This window comes from Fusarium sambucinum, chromosome II, assembly GCF_050947815.1.
Source record: "Fusarium sambucinum isolate potato_lamoka chromosome II, whole genome shotgun sequence".
Classification (NCBI taxonomy): Eukaryota; Fungi; Ascomycota; class Sordariomycetes; order Hypocreales; family Nectriaceae; genus Fusarium; species Fusarium sambucinum.
Genome location: NC_139293.1, coordinates 8,094,392 through 8,111,168, shown reverse-complemented (window position 1 = coordinate 8,111,168; position 16,777 = coordinate 8,094,392). Strand labels below are relative to the sequence as shown.

The 16,777-nt window shown below is 47.1% G+C and overlaps 2 protein-coding genes across 2 annotated transcripts; both read right to left on the bottom strand.

Annotated features, from left to right (window-relative positions):
• Nucleotides 1-4,758: 4,758 nt before the first annotated feature.
• On the bottom strand, nt 4,759-5,378 carry FSST1_009577 (uncharacterized protein; the record flags this gene model as incomplete). Its single annotated transcript, XM_083226564.1, has 2 exons — nt 4,759-5,249; nt 5,306-5,378. 2 exons carry the CDS (start codon nt 5,376-5,378, stop codon nt 4,759-4,761), a joined length of 564 nt encoding a protein of 187 aa, XP_083085538.1.
• A 5,013-nt stretch (nt 5,379-10,391) lies between these two features.
• FSST1_009576 (uncharacterized protein) lies at nt 10,392-10,652 on the bottom strand (the record flags this gene model as incomplete). The annotated part of the gene is made up of 1 exon (XM_083226563.1): nt 10,392-10,652. One exon carries the CDS (start codon nt 10,650-10,652, stop codon nt 10,392-10,394), a length of 261 nt encoding a protein of 86 aa, XP_083085537.1.
• Nucleotides 10,653-16,777: the final 6,125 nt, after the last annotated feature.

Sequence of the window (16,777 nt, the reverse complement as noted above, 5' to 3'; positions counted from 1 at the left end):
ATGATGGCAACTGAGCGCTGGTTAGTTTCAACTATGATATAATAAGTTAAGGGAAATACTAGCTGGTAGTATCATTGATCGGTAGGAGTCAATATAAGTCGTCTTCGTCACCGTGGGCGTCTATACGGCATTAAAGCGAATTTGACCCAAGTCTGAACCTCGGCATAAATGCGGTAATTAGACAGAATGGAACACTTTTCTAATATGGTTGAGATGGTGGTCGCTTGAGCCGCTGTTTGTTAGGCCTGTCATTAGGCTACTAGCTGAACAACCTTCTTTGAGCCATAGATGCGCACGAGCTGGTGCTCGAGTAAATCTTGCTTGGTGGTCGAATCCCGCCAGTTCGTCAGTAGGCTCCAAAGGTCGTGGCTTTTGGCTGCTCTGTCAAAGTGACGCCTCCACTCAACGTAGTTGTGTTTACCTATGAGTTAATGTTTTTCTACCTCTGAGGTATCTACCGCATAGTGACTTCCTGCTATCTTGGCGGAAAAGGTAGGTATATGGGTTATTATTATTGTATTCTTCGCTCATATTAATAAATACGGAATAAAAATAGGGTAAAGGGGTTAGGAGGGGAGATACAATTAGATCCGGTGCAATAAAAGTGCCCGGGCTCATACCACATGAAAAGATAAGAAGAAAGAAACAACCTGGTTCTTCTATTTAGATAGAAGAAGAGCTTAGCTTAATTGCTGCAAAACCCAATGGCACATTCTCAAGTCTTGCCAGGACGTCATGTCTCTCGCCGGTATATTGATACCTGCCTTTGGCGAATTTAGAGACCTGACCATCGTGATCCTCAATCTTGGTAATGTTCGCCTCCTCATAGACTGGTAAGTACTGTGAAGTGGCATTTGTCACTTGAACACAAGCACCCAGGCATTAGAAGTAAATCCAAGCTCTTGTAGAAACGGACTATCAAGGTGCCCGTGTAGGTCTCGTGACAAGCAAACCATGTTGTCTTGAGTTTTGAAACCGTCTAATGTCTTGACATAGGGAGGATGTTCGTAGCCCAACGTCCCATTCACCAGTATGTTGGTTTTCGGCCAGCATTCCAGCGTTCAATCTCCTCGGGGTCAAGAAAGGAAACATTTCAAAGAAACCACTTCGAGCGAGTTTTGTCTGGTATGGATGCAAGTTTGTGATCAACCCCCATCAATGTTGCTCAAGATGCACATTACATCGTCATATTGTAGCTCGTATCCTCGCTTAGTCCGCCTGAGCTTGGTTGTTACCTGTACGGCCAGCTTGCGACCGGCAGTAGATCATATACAATCCATTGATGATACATGAGCTGATGGAAAAGATACCAACCAGCAGGGTTCATTACCATTGACGCAATGATCAATGCCGCGAAGACAACTGAATAGATCGGCGGCAACTGCATAGTACTGAATTGTTCTGAAATCGTGTTGACTCATCTGAAAGTCTGTCTCAATCTGCCCTTGCTGGCCGACGCTCAAAACATTCTTTGGGAACTCTTCCTGGTTGCCAAAATCCCCTGTAAGCCAGAAGAACTTGTTGTCCTTGACTGAGTCAGGTCGGGCCCAGTAGGACTATAATCCGCGATCCAGCCAATTGTGCATGTGTGGTGCGAGAGACAACAAATTGCTTGGGTGTTCGAACCATTGATGTACGGAATGTACTTGTAGTGAAAGGCTGCATCGGCCACAGTCCCAGTCGCCTCTCAGCAGTGCGCCATCATGCATTTCGCTTCATTAGAGTGATGAACATCAACTGTAGAGGAGATGCAATACTTGTGGTCAATGTCGGAAGAACGAATGGATGAAGATGGTTGCGAGGAAGGGCCAGCACCGGCCTCGATATGGAATTTTGAGGCGAAGCTCTTCGCCAGTAAACGGACTTTCTCGCTGCAGTCCGTACAATCCCAATCATTAGTTGCCTCGTTCATTGAGCTTCCATATCGAAAAACAATCCACTGTCTTCGTGGCTTCGTTTAGGATCTGCTGACGAGAAACAAATCCGGCGATCGACGTTTCGAAGACGTCGAGTTGGCAGTTGAGGTATACCATGTTCCACTGTTCCAGGCTAAAGTAAGTGCGCCACATGACCCGTTGTCCGAATAGACCATGGCCTATCTCCAAATGTTGGTCGTTTGCCGAGGTTGGCCCTTACCAAGGTGGCCGGCCTCGTAAGCCATCTGTGCAAGAGCGTGGTCGGAAGTGACAGGGTTATTGTCAGAGGTTTTCAGACGACGCTTGGCTTCGATGCTGACAACGAAGCTTTCTGATACGTTTCCACCAGTCCCATTTCGACGGCAGTGCGATGTCCAAGATTTTAGATCTGGTAGACTGAAGGAAGCATTCTTGTACTGAAAACCCGTCATCTCGTGAAAGAACTGCAACTTGTGTTTAGTTGCATGATGTACACAAACTACATGTCCGCTCTTGCGGTGATCCCCATTTGTGGTGAGCAGCGATGTACCCTGATCCGTCATGTGTCGTTCGAGTCTGGAAATCAGAAGTTGAAGTGAAATAGCAGTTGGATAGGGCAATATGCCTATCCATGTACATGATGATTTCGCCTGGACGAATGTGACCATCCTCTTCATCTCTACCATGGACTTCCGACTTTGATGTCTTGCATGATGATGGACATTTACTCGAAGTGATCGCGTAAACCACTTTTTAATTGTGGCATGGGAGCCGGGTGCCGCCCGAGCAGTCCCCAGACTGCCTTGGGCATCTGAAGAAGTGGGATGACGCGGTTCAACAAAGATCCATGCTATTGAATGTCCAGTAGGTTTCGCCCCTATCGATACATATGGCGTGGTTAGGTCGTTGAAGTAAGGTAGATTGTATACCTCTTGGAGTCCATGGCAATACACGCGAAACGTCCAGGCTAACAGTCGACAGCAAAAGCTGAGCGACCCATTGTGGCCGAGGACGGAGGCCATGTTCGATAGAAATCGTGGCTTGGGGATACACACAGGACCAAGTTCCCAAGGCCATATGTTTCTCGTGTCGTATGAATGCAAGTGCAATGACCGTGGGGCTATCTTATTGAGGAATGCTGGATAACAGGACCGCTACTTGCTCAATCTTCCGTTGGTATAGCTGCTGGTTGGTTGGGTGTCTGCTAAGACGCAACAAGTGTATGGGTATTACTGAGAGATGAGCCTGATGATAGTGAATCGTCTTATCAAGAACTTTGGCCATTTCTCAAACTGTTGCCGTTGCAGTCAGGGGATTTGCCGACAATCCGGGGTCAAGAACTTTTTCATGGACTGATTCACAGTTTGTTTTGGGGATTCTGCCACCATGTGGTTCAAAGCCGTAGCACGAATGACGGCAGTAGTATTGAGCAGGAACAGTGACTCGTTGAATCCTTGTTAGTGCCATTGCAACCAAATGCTTCATATTTTTGGCGAAATCTGCCCTTCCTTCAGCCTTGTTCTGGTTCATCACCTTAGTGATCACCACTTTCAGGAAATCGTTTCGAGTAACTCCAGGTTTGAGTTGATTCATGTAGCTGGTAGTACTCGCTTCTGATAGTCCAGAAGGAGTGCAGGCTACATATGCTTGAAGTTCTCGTCTGTCTTCGAGATCTTGGTTCGGATCTGAATATACGTGCAAGTAACTCAGATAATATCCTCAAGGCCATATGAGGCTATGCGGGCAAGAGCCAAGAGCCCTGCGTCGTTGATCATATGAATATCAACTATACGTTTCATGAGATCCCTGCAACCGATAGCATGAGTTGGCAACTTGTAATTTGCGTTGTGACCCTCGTAGTAGAGATGTTGTATACCATGCAACTTAGATGCTATAGCGAGATCGCTGTCATTTAATATCAATAACAATCAGGTGCTCCGTTTGAGTGCGGGTAGATGAAGATCCTCTAGCTATGACCTCGTAGTGAGACGGAGCGCTAAACACAGCGTCAGATGTGGCTGCTCTGTACTAACTAGCTGTGCTATTGCAGCCTTGTTCTTGGTACTCTTAGCCTCATCACGGTGAGTCAAGATATCGTAAGACGACGGTGCTCCAATTATGTGACACTCGCATCGAAAAGACGATGGTCCGCACATTGGATACACTTCTTTTGGTGTCTATTACGGCTCTCATTATTGGCAAAAGACTTGCCACATGATTGGGTAGCTAGAGTTTGCGCCGTATGATAAATGCTTTCTCGTTTTTCAGGGATGCAATCGGGCGCATTAATGTCAGCCTTCTGACAGCCTTGCAATTACTTTCCCCTTCTCTCGTTGATCGTGATGCTCTTTTTTCACGCACTCAGTGCATCCCCCATAATAGCGTGCCTTGTCGCGAGATTGCGGTTATTAGCTCAGTCCTTCATCAAAGAGAGCCAGGCATTTGTTTGGATTGCCATTCTCTACTCAGCCACGCCTGAGACGAAGACGCTAGTGCAGACTCCTAGTCTTGCACGATTGCTTCGCCATTGATTTGGAGTGCGGTAAAGATAGCCTGTGGTCTGGTGCTAAACATGATCTCTCGCCTCTGATCTTGGTGGTCTTCGCTGCCGCAGATAGCAGGCATGGTACTTGACTTGTACATGGACAAAACGACTTGACCAATGAATAAAGACAAAGCACACCAAGATACATCCCAGTATGTGCCCAAAGAGGCATCGACCGGTAGGTCCATGAGAAAAAAGGTGCTGTCATTCCAGGATGATGGTCGGATGACGAGGTTGGAAAGCTGACAGGTAGACGGTCTGGCGCAGTCGAGTTGGTCTTGACATCATGGACAAGCGAGTCGAAGGCAAGCTCGATATCTACCAGCAATTTAGTGTGGTAGTCGGAGGCTGCTCACGATCTTGAAGTGGAGGGCCAAGCTGGCTTTTGCCAAACATCCTTCGCCGAGATTCGACTACATCCCAACGCATTGTAGGAATGTTCGAGTTTGTGAAAGGCCAGGTATGCTTAGCACGATGGATAGCAAGGATATGTATACTAGGGGTCTGATTAAGAGCCGGCAGGGCGGCGAGGCCAAACGCAGAAGCGGCGACAGGCATAGCTGCCTTCACAATTTGGCATGAAGCCTCAGCCTTGGCTTCAGAGAGGTGCATGGCCAATTCGGCGTCAACCATGTTCTTTTCCTTATCCATGTCCTCACTGAAAATTAACCGTTTCACCTCCTTTCTGATCTCAGCCGGCTTGCCAAAGGCGATTGGATAAGGAGTGTTCAGTATCTTGACGTTCCTAGATACGCCTTGGCGGTAAGCGTCAAAGTCGGCCGACTTGATCGTCCTGATAAGATCACGGCCTTGGTCTGTCAGATTTTCCCAGAGGGTACAATCGCAACGTAGTACTTGTGAGTACCACTGGATATGATAACGTCACCGAGAATACGCTCTGCGAACTCGTCTTGCACGAGACACACGGTCAAGTGCATGGCGGAGCCCACAGCGTCAATATGGGAAGGTGTGTGACAATCTCCACAGTCCAGCGGCATAAAGCTGAGTTCTGAATGATGAGAATCTCACACTTAGGTGAACCCTGAACGTTGTTGAAACGGTAGCGTATTGGAGATTATGAGATCTTCAAACGCAATGCCGACTCGGACTGTCGCATGCGTTCCAGTTATCCATTCTATTGGCGCTGTATCGACGTGAAAGCCTGTCTCGCTATCAACGTAGTAGAATGCGACTGGCGTTTCTTTGATAGCGATATAGTGAACTGGAAGCTGAGATTATTCGCCCGAATATCGGCATTGGTGAATTCGTGGGGGGAGTATGATCTTCTAGATTATGTTCTTAATCTCCGGCAGAATTGTAAGCAGAGGGGACGTTTGCAGCTGTCTCTGCTTCGGTTTGGTATTGTCATCGTCGGGAACTCGCTTGGATGGCCGTGTCATCGTAGTTGCGGAGGCGAAATGGGCAAAGGAAGTTCGGATGAGTGCACGGCAATGCTTGGGATGATAGCTCGGCCGGTCGCAGCTGATAATAAAAGATGACCAAGCATCTGCGTCTCTGCCACTGTGACAAGCGCTGTAAGCAGTATCGACAGGTTTAATTGCCTGACCCAGCTCCAGATGTTCTGGAGAGTCCTGTTGGGGGCGGTTGAGTCTACAAACCACCAGCTGGTTCCGACCACACACTTCGGTCCTAGCTCGCAGGCTGCACCCACCTCAAAGGTGAGCATTGCCTTTGCATCCTTTTTCATGAGGTCTGAGTAAGATGCTAGACCTTTCTCTTCCACAAGGTCGGCAAGTGGCCTTCTGGACATTGTCTTCCCCACACTCTTCTGTGGTTACCCAACCTTCTGCATTCCCAATCAAGAGTTTAAAGATTCGGTGTTGAATTTCGACTTCGTGTGCAACACGGGCGGCAACACTTCGAGCTGTCACAAATGGCAGCTGTATCGGACAACCTGTTGCTGCAGGTACACTTTGTACAGACTATCCGTGTTGCTTCAAAAACGGCCTGGAAGCCAGAGAAACTCAAGCTCGTTGAGGCGTTATTCAACGAAAGAATAGTCTTTTCACTGAAATGCAAGTCTGATTGATCAACCGAAGCTAGGAGAGACAATCACATCCTCGCTGTGTCGCAATTGATAAATGTAGGTTCTGTAATCTGAAATTCGAGGAACCACACGTGGTCAGGAACCAAACGTAGTGACGAGGTTGAATTCTGACTTCTTCGCCAATTGTGACATCCAGTTCAAGAGAAGCACAAACGTCAACGCGTCGAACTGAACGACACTGCTGAATGCATGGCTTGATGTGTTAACTAGGAGTATTATGCGAATTGTTTGAAAGGTCGGATGGATGTCTTGCTTCCAGAATGCTTGGTCCTCTCATGGTCTGATCAGGGAGACTTGCGCGAAAGATGAATCTATAGGACCAGGAGTTTCGGGCATTCCATAGTGCTGTGGTGTTCGTTGGTCTTCTCTGGAGACCCTTGTGGGTATATGATTCGATCACTTCGAGTTTCTTTCAAGCTGCTTGTGGTAGGGACTGGACTGACTCAAGAGGACTGCGCCGAATAGCTGAACAGTCATTCTGAGAGGTTACAGGATGATAGTGATGTCGCCTGTCAGTGGGATAGATTTTAACGCCCATTTTGCGGACTAGATCAAAGCACACCAGTCCCGTAGAGAACCAGTGGTACCCTGTTTTGAATGGTTTTTCGAAGGGACCCTTCGCCATAAAAGAGATTCATGCGAGCTCGGTATATTTTGAAGCCAGGCTCGCTAACACGGAGGATCCCCCTAACCGCTTGGTCTTTGTCGGAGGGACTCATGAGGACTATATCACATCCATGAGCGATGGAAATGTATAAATGCTCAAGTTCTGAGTTACCGGAGGGGACTTAAGAAGTCTCTGTAGATCGCAATTCAGATCGAGATCCTCAAATCTCCGGCACTGTCTGAACATTCCTCTTCAACGTAGGAGCGAACCAAAAGCATAGGAACAATGGCCTCGTTATCGTGGTCTTTTAAGGCTCCTTGTGCTCCTGCGCAAATCGCATCTATAGTCAGATCATACTGAGACATAATAGACTTGTTGTCCAAGCACACGTTTCTAGAACCGAAAGCGTTTGAATAGCAGGTGGGAATCCTCAACAGCCGACACAAGCTTCGGCTGGTTGGTCGGAACTGCGCTGGCGAAAAGGGAATCGACAAGACAATGCCCCTCGTCTCTTGTTGGGTCAGTCATAGTTGACATTTGTGATTCAGGCTGATAATCCTTCCAATGGGTTGCAAAGGATTGTAAACGGTAATCCGACCAATTTCGGTTTTGTTTCGAACGAACGACGAGTAAAACCAGCAGTCTTAAATCTCATGCTAGCTGTCTTTCTGAGTGAATACGTCATTTCAGACACCCCGCTGCCTTTGTCGAGTGTACTGATCTCTTGGCAGCCAGTGCAACTTGTACGTTGTGATGCAAGATTCTGGTATTCAGGTCGTTGTAGTTATCAATACCTAACGGTTGATCTTGAGTACGCCACCCTGCACATGCCGAATGCAAAGGCCTTCGTCATCAATTGCAAGAGATTTCGTTTTCCCCGCTTCAGGGTCAATCTCTCCCGTTCTCTGAATTCAATAGATTGGTAATGTACTGGCTGGGCATTGTGGAGGATAAGGCGTATCGCACAAGATGTCACAGAATGTGGCAACTCGAAAAGGTAGACCAGTAGCTGGTGCTCCCTTTACCGATGCCTCCAATTCGAGGTTGGTATTCATCGAGTGAGATCAGCTCTGCCACAAACAGTGTGGTGTGAATTCCACCACTGCAAGGAGATCCGAAATTCCCATGGCTGTCCCTTCATCGTCTTATAAGATGGGATGCATAGATAGCCATTTACAGTAGGCGTTCTTGGCCGTGGCCTTGTTGGGTAGAGTACCGAGGCTCACGGATCGAAACGGCTTGTCCCGTCCCATACATGGATGGTGATGAAGTCCAAGTCTGTGGCAACCAAATTCTGCTGGGTCATGTTCGGTTTTGTTCAATGCCGGTGCATTGATGATACACTTTCCAGTATCCAAGCCAATAATAGAAATCTCATAGAGAGCCTTTCCGTTTAGAGAAAATTCGGTATCCAGGACGAGTCTGCGTCTCGGTCCGGAAAAGTGCCTCATACTTCTCGTCCGACTCCCAGCGTGCATGGAAAGTCATTTGTAACTCTCCTGGCAGGATGATAATCCAGAGGCGTGCGGTTTATATATTGGATAGCTGGTTCGATGCGGTCACTGTTCCTCTTCTGCTGTCCAAGTATTGCTATGCCAATCAGAGACGGGTTTGCAATCCATGTGGTCCAACCTGCCAATAGAGAAATGAACGGCTCTTCGATTCTGCTCAGCACAGCTGTAACCCGCAAATACAATTTCATCCGAGCCTTCGTGATCGTCGCGTTTGAGATCCTCTTGAATGTAACATCACTCAAAGTAGGCTTCTCCGGGTCGAATGCCAATGAATCATATCCTATTATTGAGGGTCTCAGTGTTATGATTCACAATTGACTTGATTACGCTGTAACCAACTATGCTGATTTATCGGAATTGATATTCGAGAAACAGTCCGCATGAGCCTTTTTCTCATTGGGAGAGAGAACATGGTGGGTGAGTATATCGATGCCACCATAACGGGTACCCAATCTCTCCCTATCGTTCCTTTTTGGTTTCTCGTTTGGCCGTAATTCGACGTTGTTCTTGACAAGTGGAAACATCTTCGCTTAAGCTGGGCCAAACTGTCTGGCAATGGTGCCTTGATTCATACTTGGTTGTATGATGAATATGGTTGAATGACCGTTTCCAATAGTGGTCTGAATCGAGGTTGGTGTCAAGATCCAGTAGCTGTCAAGCTTTAGGTATCTGAAGTAGTGGGATGACACGGTTCATCCCGTCCCAATGAGCCATAGGGCAATCCTTTGGGTGCAATCGCTGAATCTCTTAGTCCGGAATTGATTGCGCATCGGGGAAGTACACTGTGTCATCCGCTTGAATGTGCCGTCTCCTCTCCTTTCCCTTCGTCATCTTTGGGGATGCCGTCTTTGGGGGTGCCAGGCCCTGCGCTTCTTAGAAAGCTTGTCGTCCGGTCGGGAACCCTCGCCCTTGGTGACGCCCCGCAGCGTCAGGAGGAACGCCAGTAGGAGCATGCACTCCCACCGCAGGTGCACCATGTCGCGAAAGAAGGTCGCCTCGTCGGGGGTTGCGTGATCAACGAGGCTCAGTGAATGATGATAGCTGTGACAACTGGGTTCATACATCCATAAGATTCAGAAGCGCACGATATCCAGGGGGGCTAGTTGGGGAAGTCAGAGGAGCATGCGGCGAAGCCTACAAGGGCCAAGTCTTCCAATCAACTCTTCTCGCAAATATTCGAGGTTAAACTCAAGGTTGCAAAATCGAAACCTGAAGATGCTGTCCAGGTATACTGGGGAATCGTCGATACCCAGGCAGCCAGTCCCGTGTTTAACTCGTGGCCCCCCTCGCGGATAGGCTCCCATATAGCCACTCCTAAAGAAAAGAAAAATGGAATAATGGGACAGTACCCATCCACAGTCTGGTGATGCATTGAAGTGATATTCAATCGCGAGGCCAGAGGTCTCTGCCGCAGCACCAAACCCTCTCTGCAAGAATCTCCAACTTCCATTCCGATTTCCGCTCCTCGGATGGTTTGCAAAACTCATCAAAGGCGTTCAAAATCAGTATTGTCTGGCAGTCAGGCAGAGCTCAATGATTATGACCAATTAGGCCATGGCTGCGAGTTGTTCTGGACTGAAGACGTTTGAGGATGGATAGAATAGTCGGTCTTGGATTGCCATTCCGAAATAAGTGCTGAATAGCTTAGCCTTTCATTTGGCCTGCGAAGCGGCTCGTTCTGGAAGGTTGGATATAGCCCTTATTGCTTATCCTTTTCTGTTTGTTTTTTCGGTAGAAGAAAGACATTGCGAGCCGGGAAGCATTAGCCACGCTTCTTATCCAAGCCGTCCCAAATGCGATACACCATACTGTCCGGGCCATCGAGAGACGCATGCTTTGGAAACCTGTCCTTGTCGGTGAATCCGGCAGGTAGCCAAAAGAATTGGAATATAGTGCAAAGTATCCCGACTTCTTTATCCTGGGGTTCTGGCCTGACCTTGAAAGCCCAAGAACATCTGTCCATCCAATCGTGCAGGGTCTCGGTGAGAGCTACCAGATCACAGGATGATGCTGCTGCAAACATTTTGGCAAAAAGCTTCAGCAACTGTTGCTGCTTGGCCTTGTATGGAATATTGTCGATGTAGACGAGACGTCCCACATGAAGGGCTCTCCGCGAAGCTCGTCAAGATTACTCAGGGAAGATTGGAGATCAGGATTCATAATCAGCCGTTCGGTAATGAATAGGCCTTTTGCGGTTTTTTTCGACACGCGATCTTCGTCCGTTGAAACCATTGTATGGTTCGCTATCCCTCAAGCGTTGGCATACGTTCATATCGAAGTGTGACTTTGTAGTATGGGGTTGCGAGATGACACCGACTTGAAGTGCTTGGTTGGTTATTGACTGTATAGGCTAGCCAAGGGTAGGAATCAGGCCTAGATTCAGCTTGCCATAATATCATCTGGCTGCCAACGCCAATCCAAAAGAATTGTGATCATCTTCATGGATTGGCGGCTGATCTGTAGAAGATGTGAGATAGGGTCATCCCAATGGGGCCCCAGGTTGTCGTGACTCATTGTTTGGCGGATGAAGGCGACAGATATTGAAGGAGTCAGTGGGACCTAGAGCTGTTGGTGGAATGATGTAGAAGTAGAAGGGGAAGATGAATCGGATCAGAGCCAGAGAATGAGACCCGGGATTGTAAAGAGACAGAAAAAGGGACATCGTCTCGAGATGTATGCTAGTGTCCCCAAGGCGGTATGCATGACTCTGAGTTACTTGGGTCCTTCACATCGACCATGACGTCGTTTGCCAAGAATGTCATTCGAGGTAATCATGTTCCATACCTTGTCCGAACTGTCTCGAGACTTGATACAGATGTTTGCACTCTGGTAGTACGGCGACATGGTCTTTGTGACATAGCCTTTGGGCTAAGAGAGTTTGCTGTTCGAGTACCCAAGTATGTGTGTGTAGCACTGCAGGTGTCATAGCATTAACTCGAATGGCATATTTGCAATTTGTCCTAACGCATTTATAGAGCTTTTCGGACTTCCTGTCAACTGGGCTGAGAGTATGGTATGCCTCTTCCGCAGTCCGGAATTGCTTTTCGCATTGAGTTCGAGAACGAGTATCATTCAGATTTGACCCTGATGGTAGTCTTTCGCTTGCGATCGCGCAAAGTACAACGATATGAACAGAACTCGTCGCTCTAGTAAGGAACTTTAGCTATATTGTCCGTATTCTCGTTTCATTGTCGATGTGGATGTTCTCGTAATTCATACGATCTAGATTATCCACTTGTTAGCAACTGTGCTACTTCTGATAATTATCTTCTTTGTAGCATTACTTACAGTCTTGATGTCAAGCCTCGTAGGTTCTTCACTTCTCAATCCGTCTATAAGTATATATAGAGAGAGAGGTTGCGTGTGTGAAGGTGTATGTGATACGTGTTGGTAGTAGACAGGTGTGTCTTTATTCCTGCTGGTGCGATCCGAATATTCAGTCGCGGCAGGCGTTAGTCTAGGACTAAGAAAGCTCGATTCGGGGTAACAGACCGTGGGAAATGATACATCACCTAAGCGATGTAACATTACCACGTTGAAAGGGGTTGACATGCGTAAGCTTACATTATCTAGAAGTAGGTTTGGGTGTTGGACTGAAGGAATGCTGAGGACGTTGTAGGTAGTTGTGTTTGTCAAAGAGGAACTATGGCGGTAGGGTCAAGGCTTGTGGGACACAAGCATTACGGCGGCTGAACTTGAAAGAACGTCATTGTCGAAGACGCCTTTCGCAGTATCTAGTCATCATCCTCAGCCTGTTCACGACTCGGTACAAACTTTGATAAACAAACTTACGACTGTTCGCAGGTGGGTGGGTATACAGTAAGTCGTACTCCAATGATTCTGGAGTATCAGTCAGAGCTTAAGTAGTACCTGCCGAAGAGGTAGTTAACATACAAGTGTCTGGCACTGGCAGGAAGAAATAGAATCGACGAGGTAGAGGAGTGGGTCTTGGTGTTCGTTTGTTCATAGCAGCAGATGTTCAACCCTGCTTCGTCACTCATGTTCAACTCATTAGCAAAATAATCATTCATCCTCAAAGTTCAAAAAAGACCTTACTTTTCATCCCTTTGCACTTAAGAAGACTGAAGTGTACACTCGAGTCAGTTTTCTTCGTTCTCTCTTCTTATCAAATTACTTACCAAAACAGCATACAACCTTGCTGATACAGAAGTCGAGAAGTTGTCTGCCCAGAACCAGATGCTCAACAAAAGTAACGAAAAACTGGAGCGTCAACTAGAGAATTGCCACAAGGCAATGTAAGAGAACAATGAACAGACTTTCTCTCTGAGTGTCGGGGTCCAAAAGTGGGCGGCAGACCACCAGACTTATACCCGATTTCTCGACTATTTCCAGGAGATTGAGGAGGTCAAGGCGAAGAGATGATCGTCCAATGATCACATCGCCTGCCCTGATGCCCAAGTCATCAAGCCGCTTGCCGTCCTGCGTCGCAAGATCGCATCCAGCCGCTTTGAAGGCAGCTTGCAGGGTCTTGCCCGACCTCAAACAGAAGTCTGCATATGCAAAGACCCGCGGAGGCAAAAGCAAATCCGAACAAGGACAAGATCAAGAAAGAGTTTTTGAACAGCCTGTGCTAGTCTACGGACATGTAGCCCCGGACAGAGAGCCAATACAATGTCTCTGGAAAATCTGCAATTCGTTGTTGACAATTTTGAGTACACCTGTCCAGAAAATGTCTTGAAGATTGGTTCGAAGAGGTCGCGACTGGCTATGCGTAGCTTAGCGGTCTCATTACTTCTGCTCTACAAGTCTACCAGGTATCTGACGAGGCGACTTGCCGGCACCATTTCTACTTGCAACTAATACCAGCGGCAGCATCGCCAACATCGTTGGTTTGGCCATGTGGATAATCTGTACTTCGAAGCAGAATGGGCATTCACGAACCAACCATTTCTTTAACGTCAACGTGTGCAGCGGACTCGTTGCTTTGCCTTCCAGGTTTACCAAGTGCCTAGAGAGAAGGGGTGCCGTCACCACGTTTACTCCCACCTTGACCAGAAGTGCATATCTTACCACTCTAAAGGCAACATTGCCAACATGGTTAGTCTCGCCATATGATGGACGATCTGGAAATGGAGTGCGATAACGGCAAACTAAACCGTTTTGCAGAAGCCTTTTGGCCTGCCATCCTCCAAGAAACTTGCGGCTATGCCCTCCAGGTGTACCAGGTGCCTGGGGAAACCACCTGCCGATGGTACTTCTATTTTGGCCTCGACAAAGGTTCATGTTCCGCATTACCCATAGAGAAGTCGTTCATATAGTCGGCCTGGCTCTGTAGATAGAGCGCGAAGGATGGAGAGATGGCGAACTAACCGTCCACTTCGTTATCGAGGAGCATCCTTTCTTTCAACCTTTGGCAACATTTGTATTTCCCCTCCAAGACCTTGGCGCTCACCCGTCGCGGTCTCATTACTTTTGCCTTAAAGGCTTACCAGGTGCCCGGCGAAAAGACTTGCCGTTGGCACTTTTACTTCTATCTCGATAATAAGCTTGTGTTCCGCGGCACTGCCATCACTTTCTGAGTTTTGGTCTCATGGCCATGATCTGTGGACAAAGCTTGTGGAGATTCGGGACGGTGATCGTACGGGAGATGATGCCCGACTACAGGTCACGATACTATCCAAAAATGACTTTCATCAATTATAACGAGGATAACATTCTCGATAGATGAAGGTGATATCTTGGGACACTGTAGGCTTGGCCTAAAGCCGAGGCTGAGACTCAGCCTGTGGATCTTCTCACCGGAAGCCCTCGCACTGCCGGTCACGACAACACTGAGAACCAACACACTGCAGAGAGCTTTTCAGACAAATCTGACCGAAGTAGGAAATCTTGCCTAGGTGCTTAACTTGTCCTTGGCGAGTTGGAAAATCGTCAACATCATTGGCCTTGCAATGTGGATGGAACACCTAGAATGGCGAGATGGTGAACTGACCGTCCGCTTCGTAATCCGAGAGCGTCCATTCTGTCGACCTGTGGCCACATTCGTATTTCCTCTTCAGGATATGCCCAGTCCATCCCGCCCGAAAAACTACAGTATGGCGATTTGCAGGAATTCAGGTTTCAAGACTAAGCCCGTGCTCTTGTTTCTTTTTGGAAAGCTCGTATTGGAGTTGCCGTCGCAACATCGCATGCGCTTGGGATATCTTCTGGAATGGAGCCTATGTTAGGTTTAGGACACGGGAACTTGACCTTGGGGGATCAGAAGAATTGGCCGCTGAAAGAATAAGGGACGAAATTATTAGCTTACTTTACGTTCCATAGACTATGGTTATTAGACTACTTATTTTCATACTATTTCTTTCTGCTACCCACTAACTTGAGTACTGGATACATATTTGACTGCCTAGCATAGCAAGTAGATAAATACAGATATCAAACACTAATCGCAAAGATTGCCAAATCATTTAGTAAAACGTAACCTAAAGTCGTAAAGTTTTGAGAATTTAGAAATGGCGATTGTTAACCTGGCCTCAAATGTGTCCAGCCGTTGAAAACGGTTTTCCCGTTGAATACCGTACGAATAAGTATCGAGTAAACTCCCATTTCGCCGTTTGCTTTTTGCTGATCTCGGTCGCAATCCGTCACTTTCATGTTACCTCCCGTCCACACTCCCGCAAAACGTTTCTTTGCTCTACAATTTTCTCTGCCTCACATGACAAGATTGCGTTTTCTTGCCTCTTTGTGGTTTGTCCAGTATACCTCTACATCGCTTCTATACTCTATGTACTAAGTCTCTGGAGAAGGATATATCATTGCATCTTCAATTTACTGTTTGCATCAGACGTGCAATCAGGCTGTTACTATGACAATCTGCTATCTTTCGGCATTGATCTTTTCCAATACCTTCCATGTTGTCATTCTTCTGAACGTCGGCCCGGCTCTACAGCCCTCTCAACCGGATAATGATCTACGGTGAGAGAAAACGGCAACTGCAGCTTTCCAACCTACATACGGGAGATGTAGGGGTCTAGATCAGGATGACCAGCAGAATCGAGACAGCTTCTCTCACCCCTTAGTTATTTTAAAGGTACACCTCTGTATTCTCTCTATATTTTGTATCCTTTCTAGGAAGAACAGCTCATTACGCCTTCAGAGTATTGTCTTGCTATCATATTGATGTTGGTCTGTTTTCAGTTGTTCCCAGTGAAACCTATTGTCTATCAGCATCGATCTTTTTCAAGAGCTTGCTTACGAAACAGCTTTGCTGCAGATCCGGGGAAGCAGGTATCCCCCACGTGCATGCAATCTTGTTCAACAAGAACAACGTTGTTTTTAGCATGCCGATCTCTGTCAGTGTCCGGTTTCACTTTCGGCAAATGGCCATTTGTTTACCGTTGCAAAAGGCCGCTCTCCGTATGGATCTGCAAGTCTTCCTTCCCCGAGCCGTTTACTTCTCTAAATGGGTCTCTATGACGAGGAGATTGAAGAGTAATTTACGCATTTTCTCCTTGCCATCTACGACCGTGCTTCCCAAGGGCGTCATGGCGAGATCCGAAGATCTTGTGTCAGAACTAGTCAACCACGACCTCCCTCACGAATATATGACATTAAAGTCTTATGGCTTTAGGAACTTAGGAGTAAAGTTGCCTCATAGTTTGTGCAGCTTTAGAGTAGTCTTATCATAAATATTTAGACACAAAAAAGCCTTAAGTGTTTGGAGTACAGGAATGGTTTGTGCAGAACCATGGGACTCTTGTTCACGTGCATGTAATCTTCATCATCGAAAACATTACTTTCAGTAGCTGTAAAGTAAGAAGTCTGAGCATGTACATATTATCATTTGGCAGTGGTCATAGGAAGAAATCTAGACCTGGCACCAGAAACCACCAGCAAACCAAAAACTACCCACAAGCGACGAGCCATCGTCGGTCACCATTCGTAAACTATCGTAGACGTGACCGGAGCGTGTGCAATCATAAACAACATGAATAAACCCGCACACCAAATAGGTAGCTGTCCCTAAAGCGTATAAAGTGACCTAATGATTTCGTCTGTTATGATCTCAATGTCAATTCATCTGATACCTGACATGCCCTCATTCCATTATCATTGCTAGTCACCGCACTCCTTTCATATAAAGTGCACCTTGTTATCTTCTTGCCACCTGACATGCAAAGGCTCTGATCG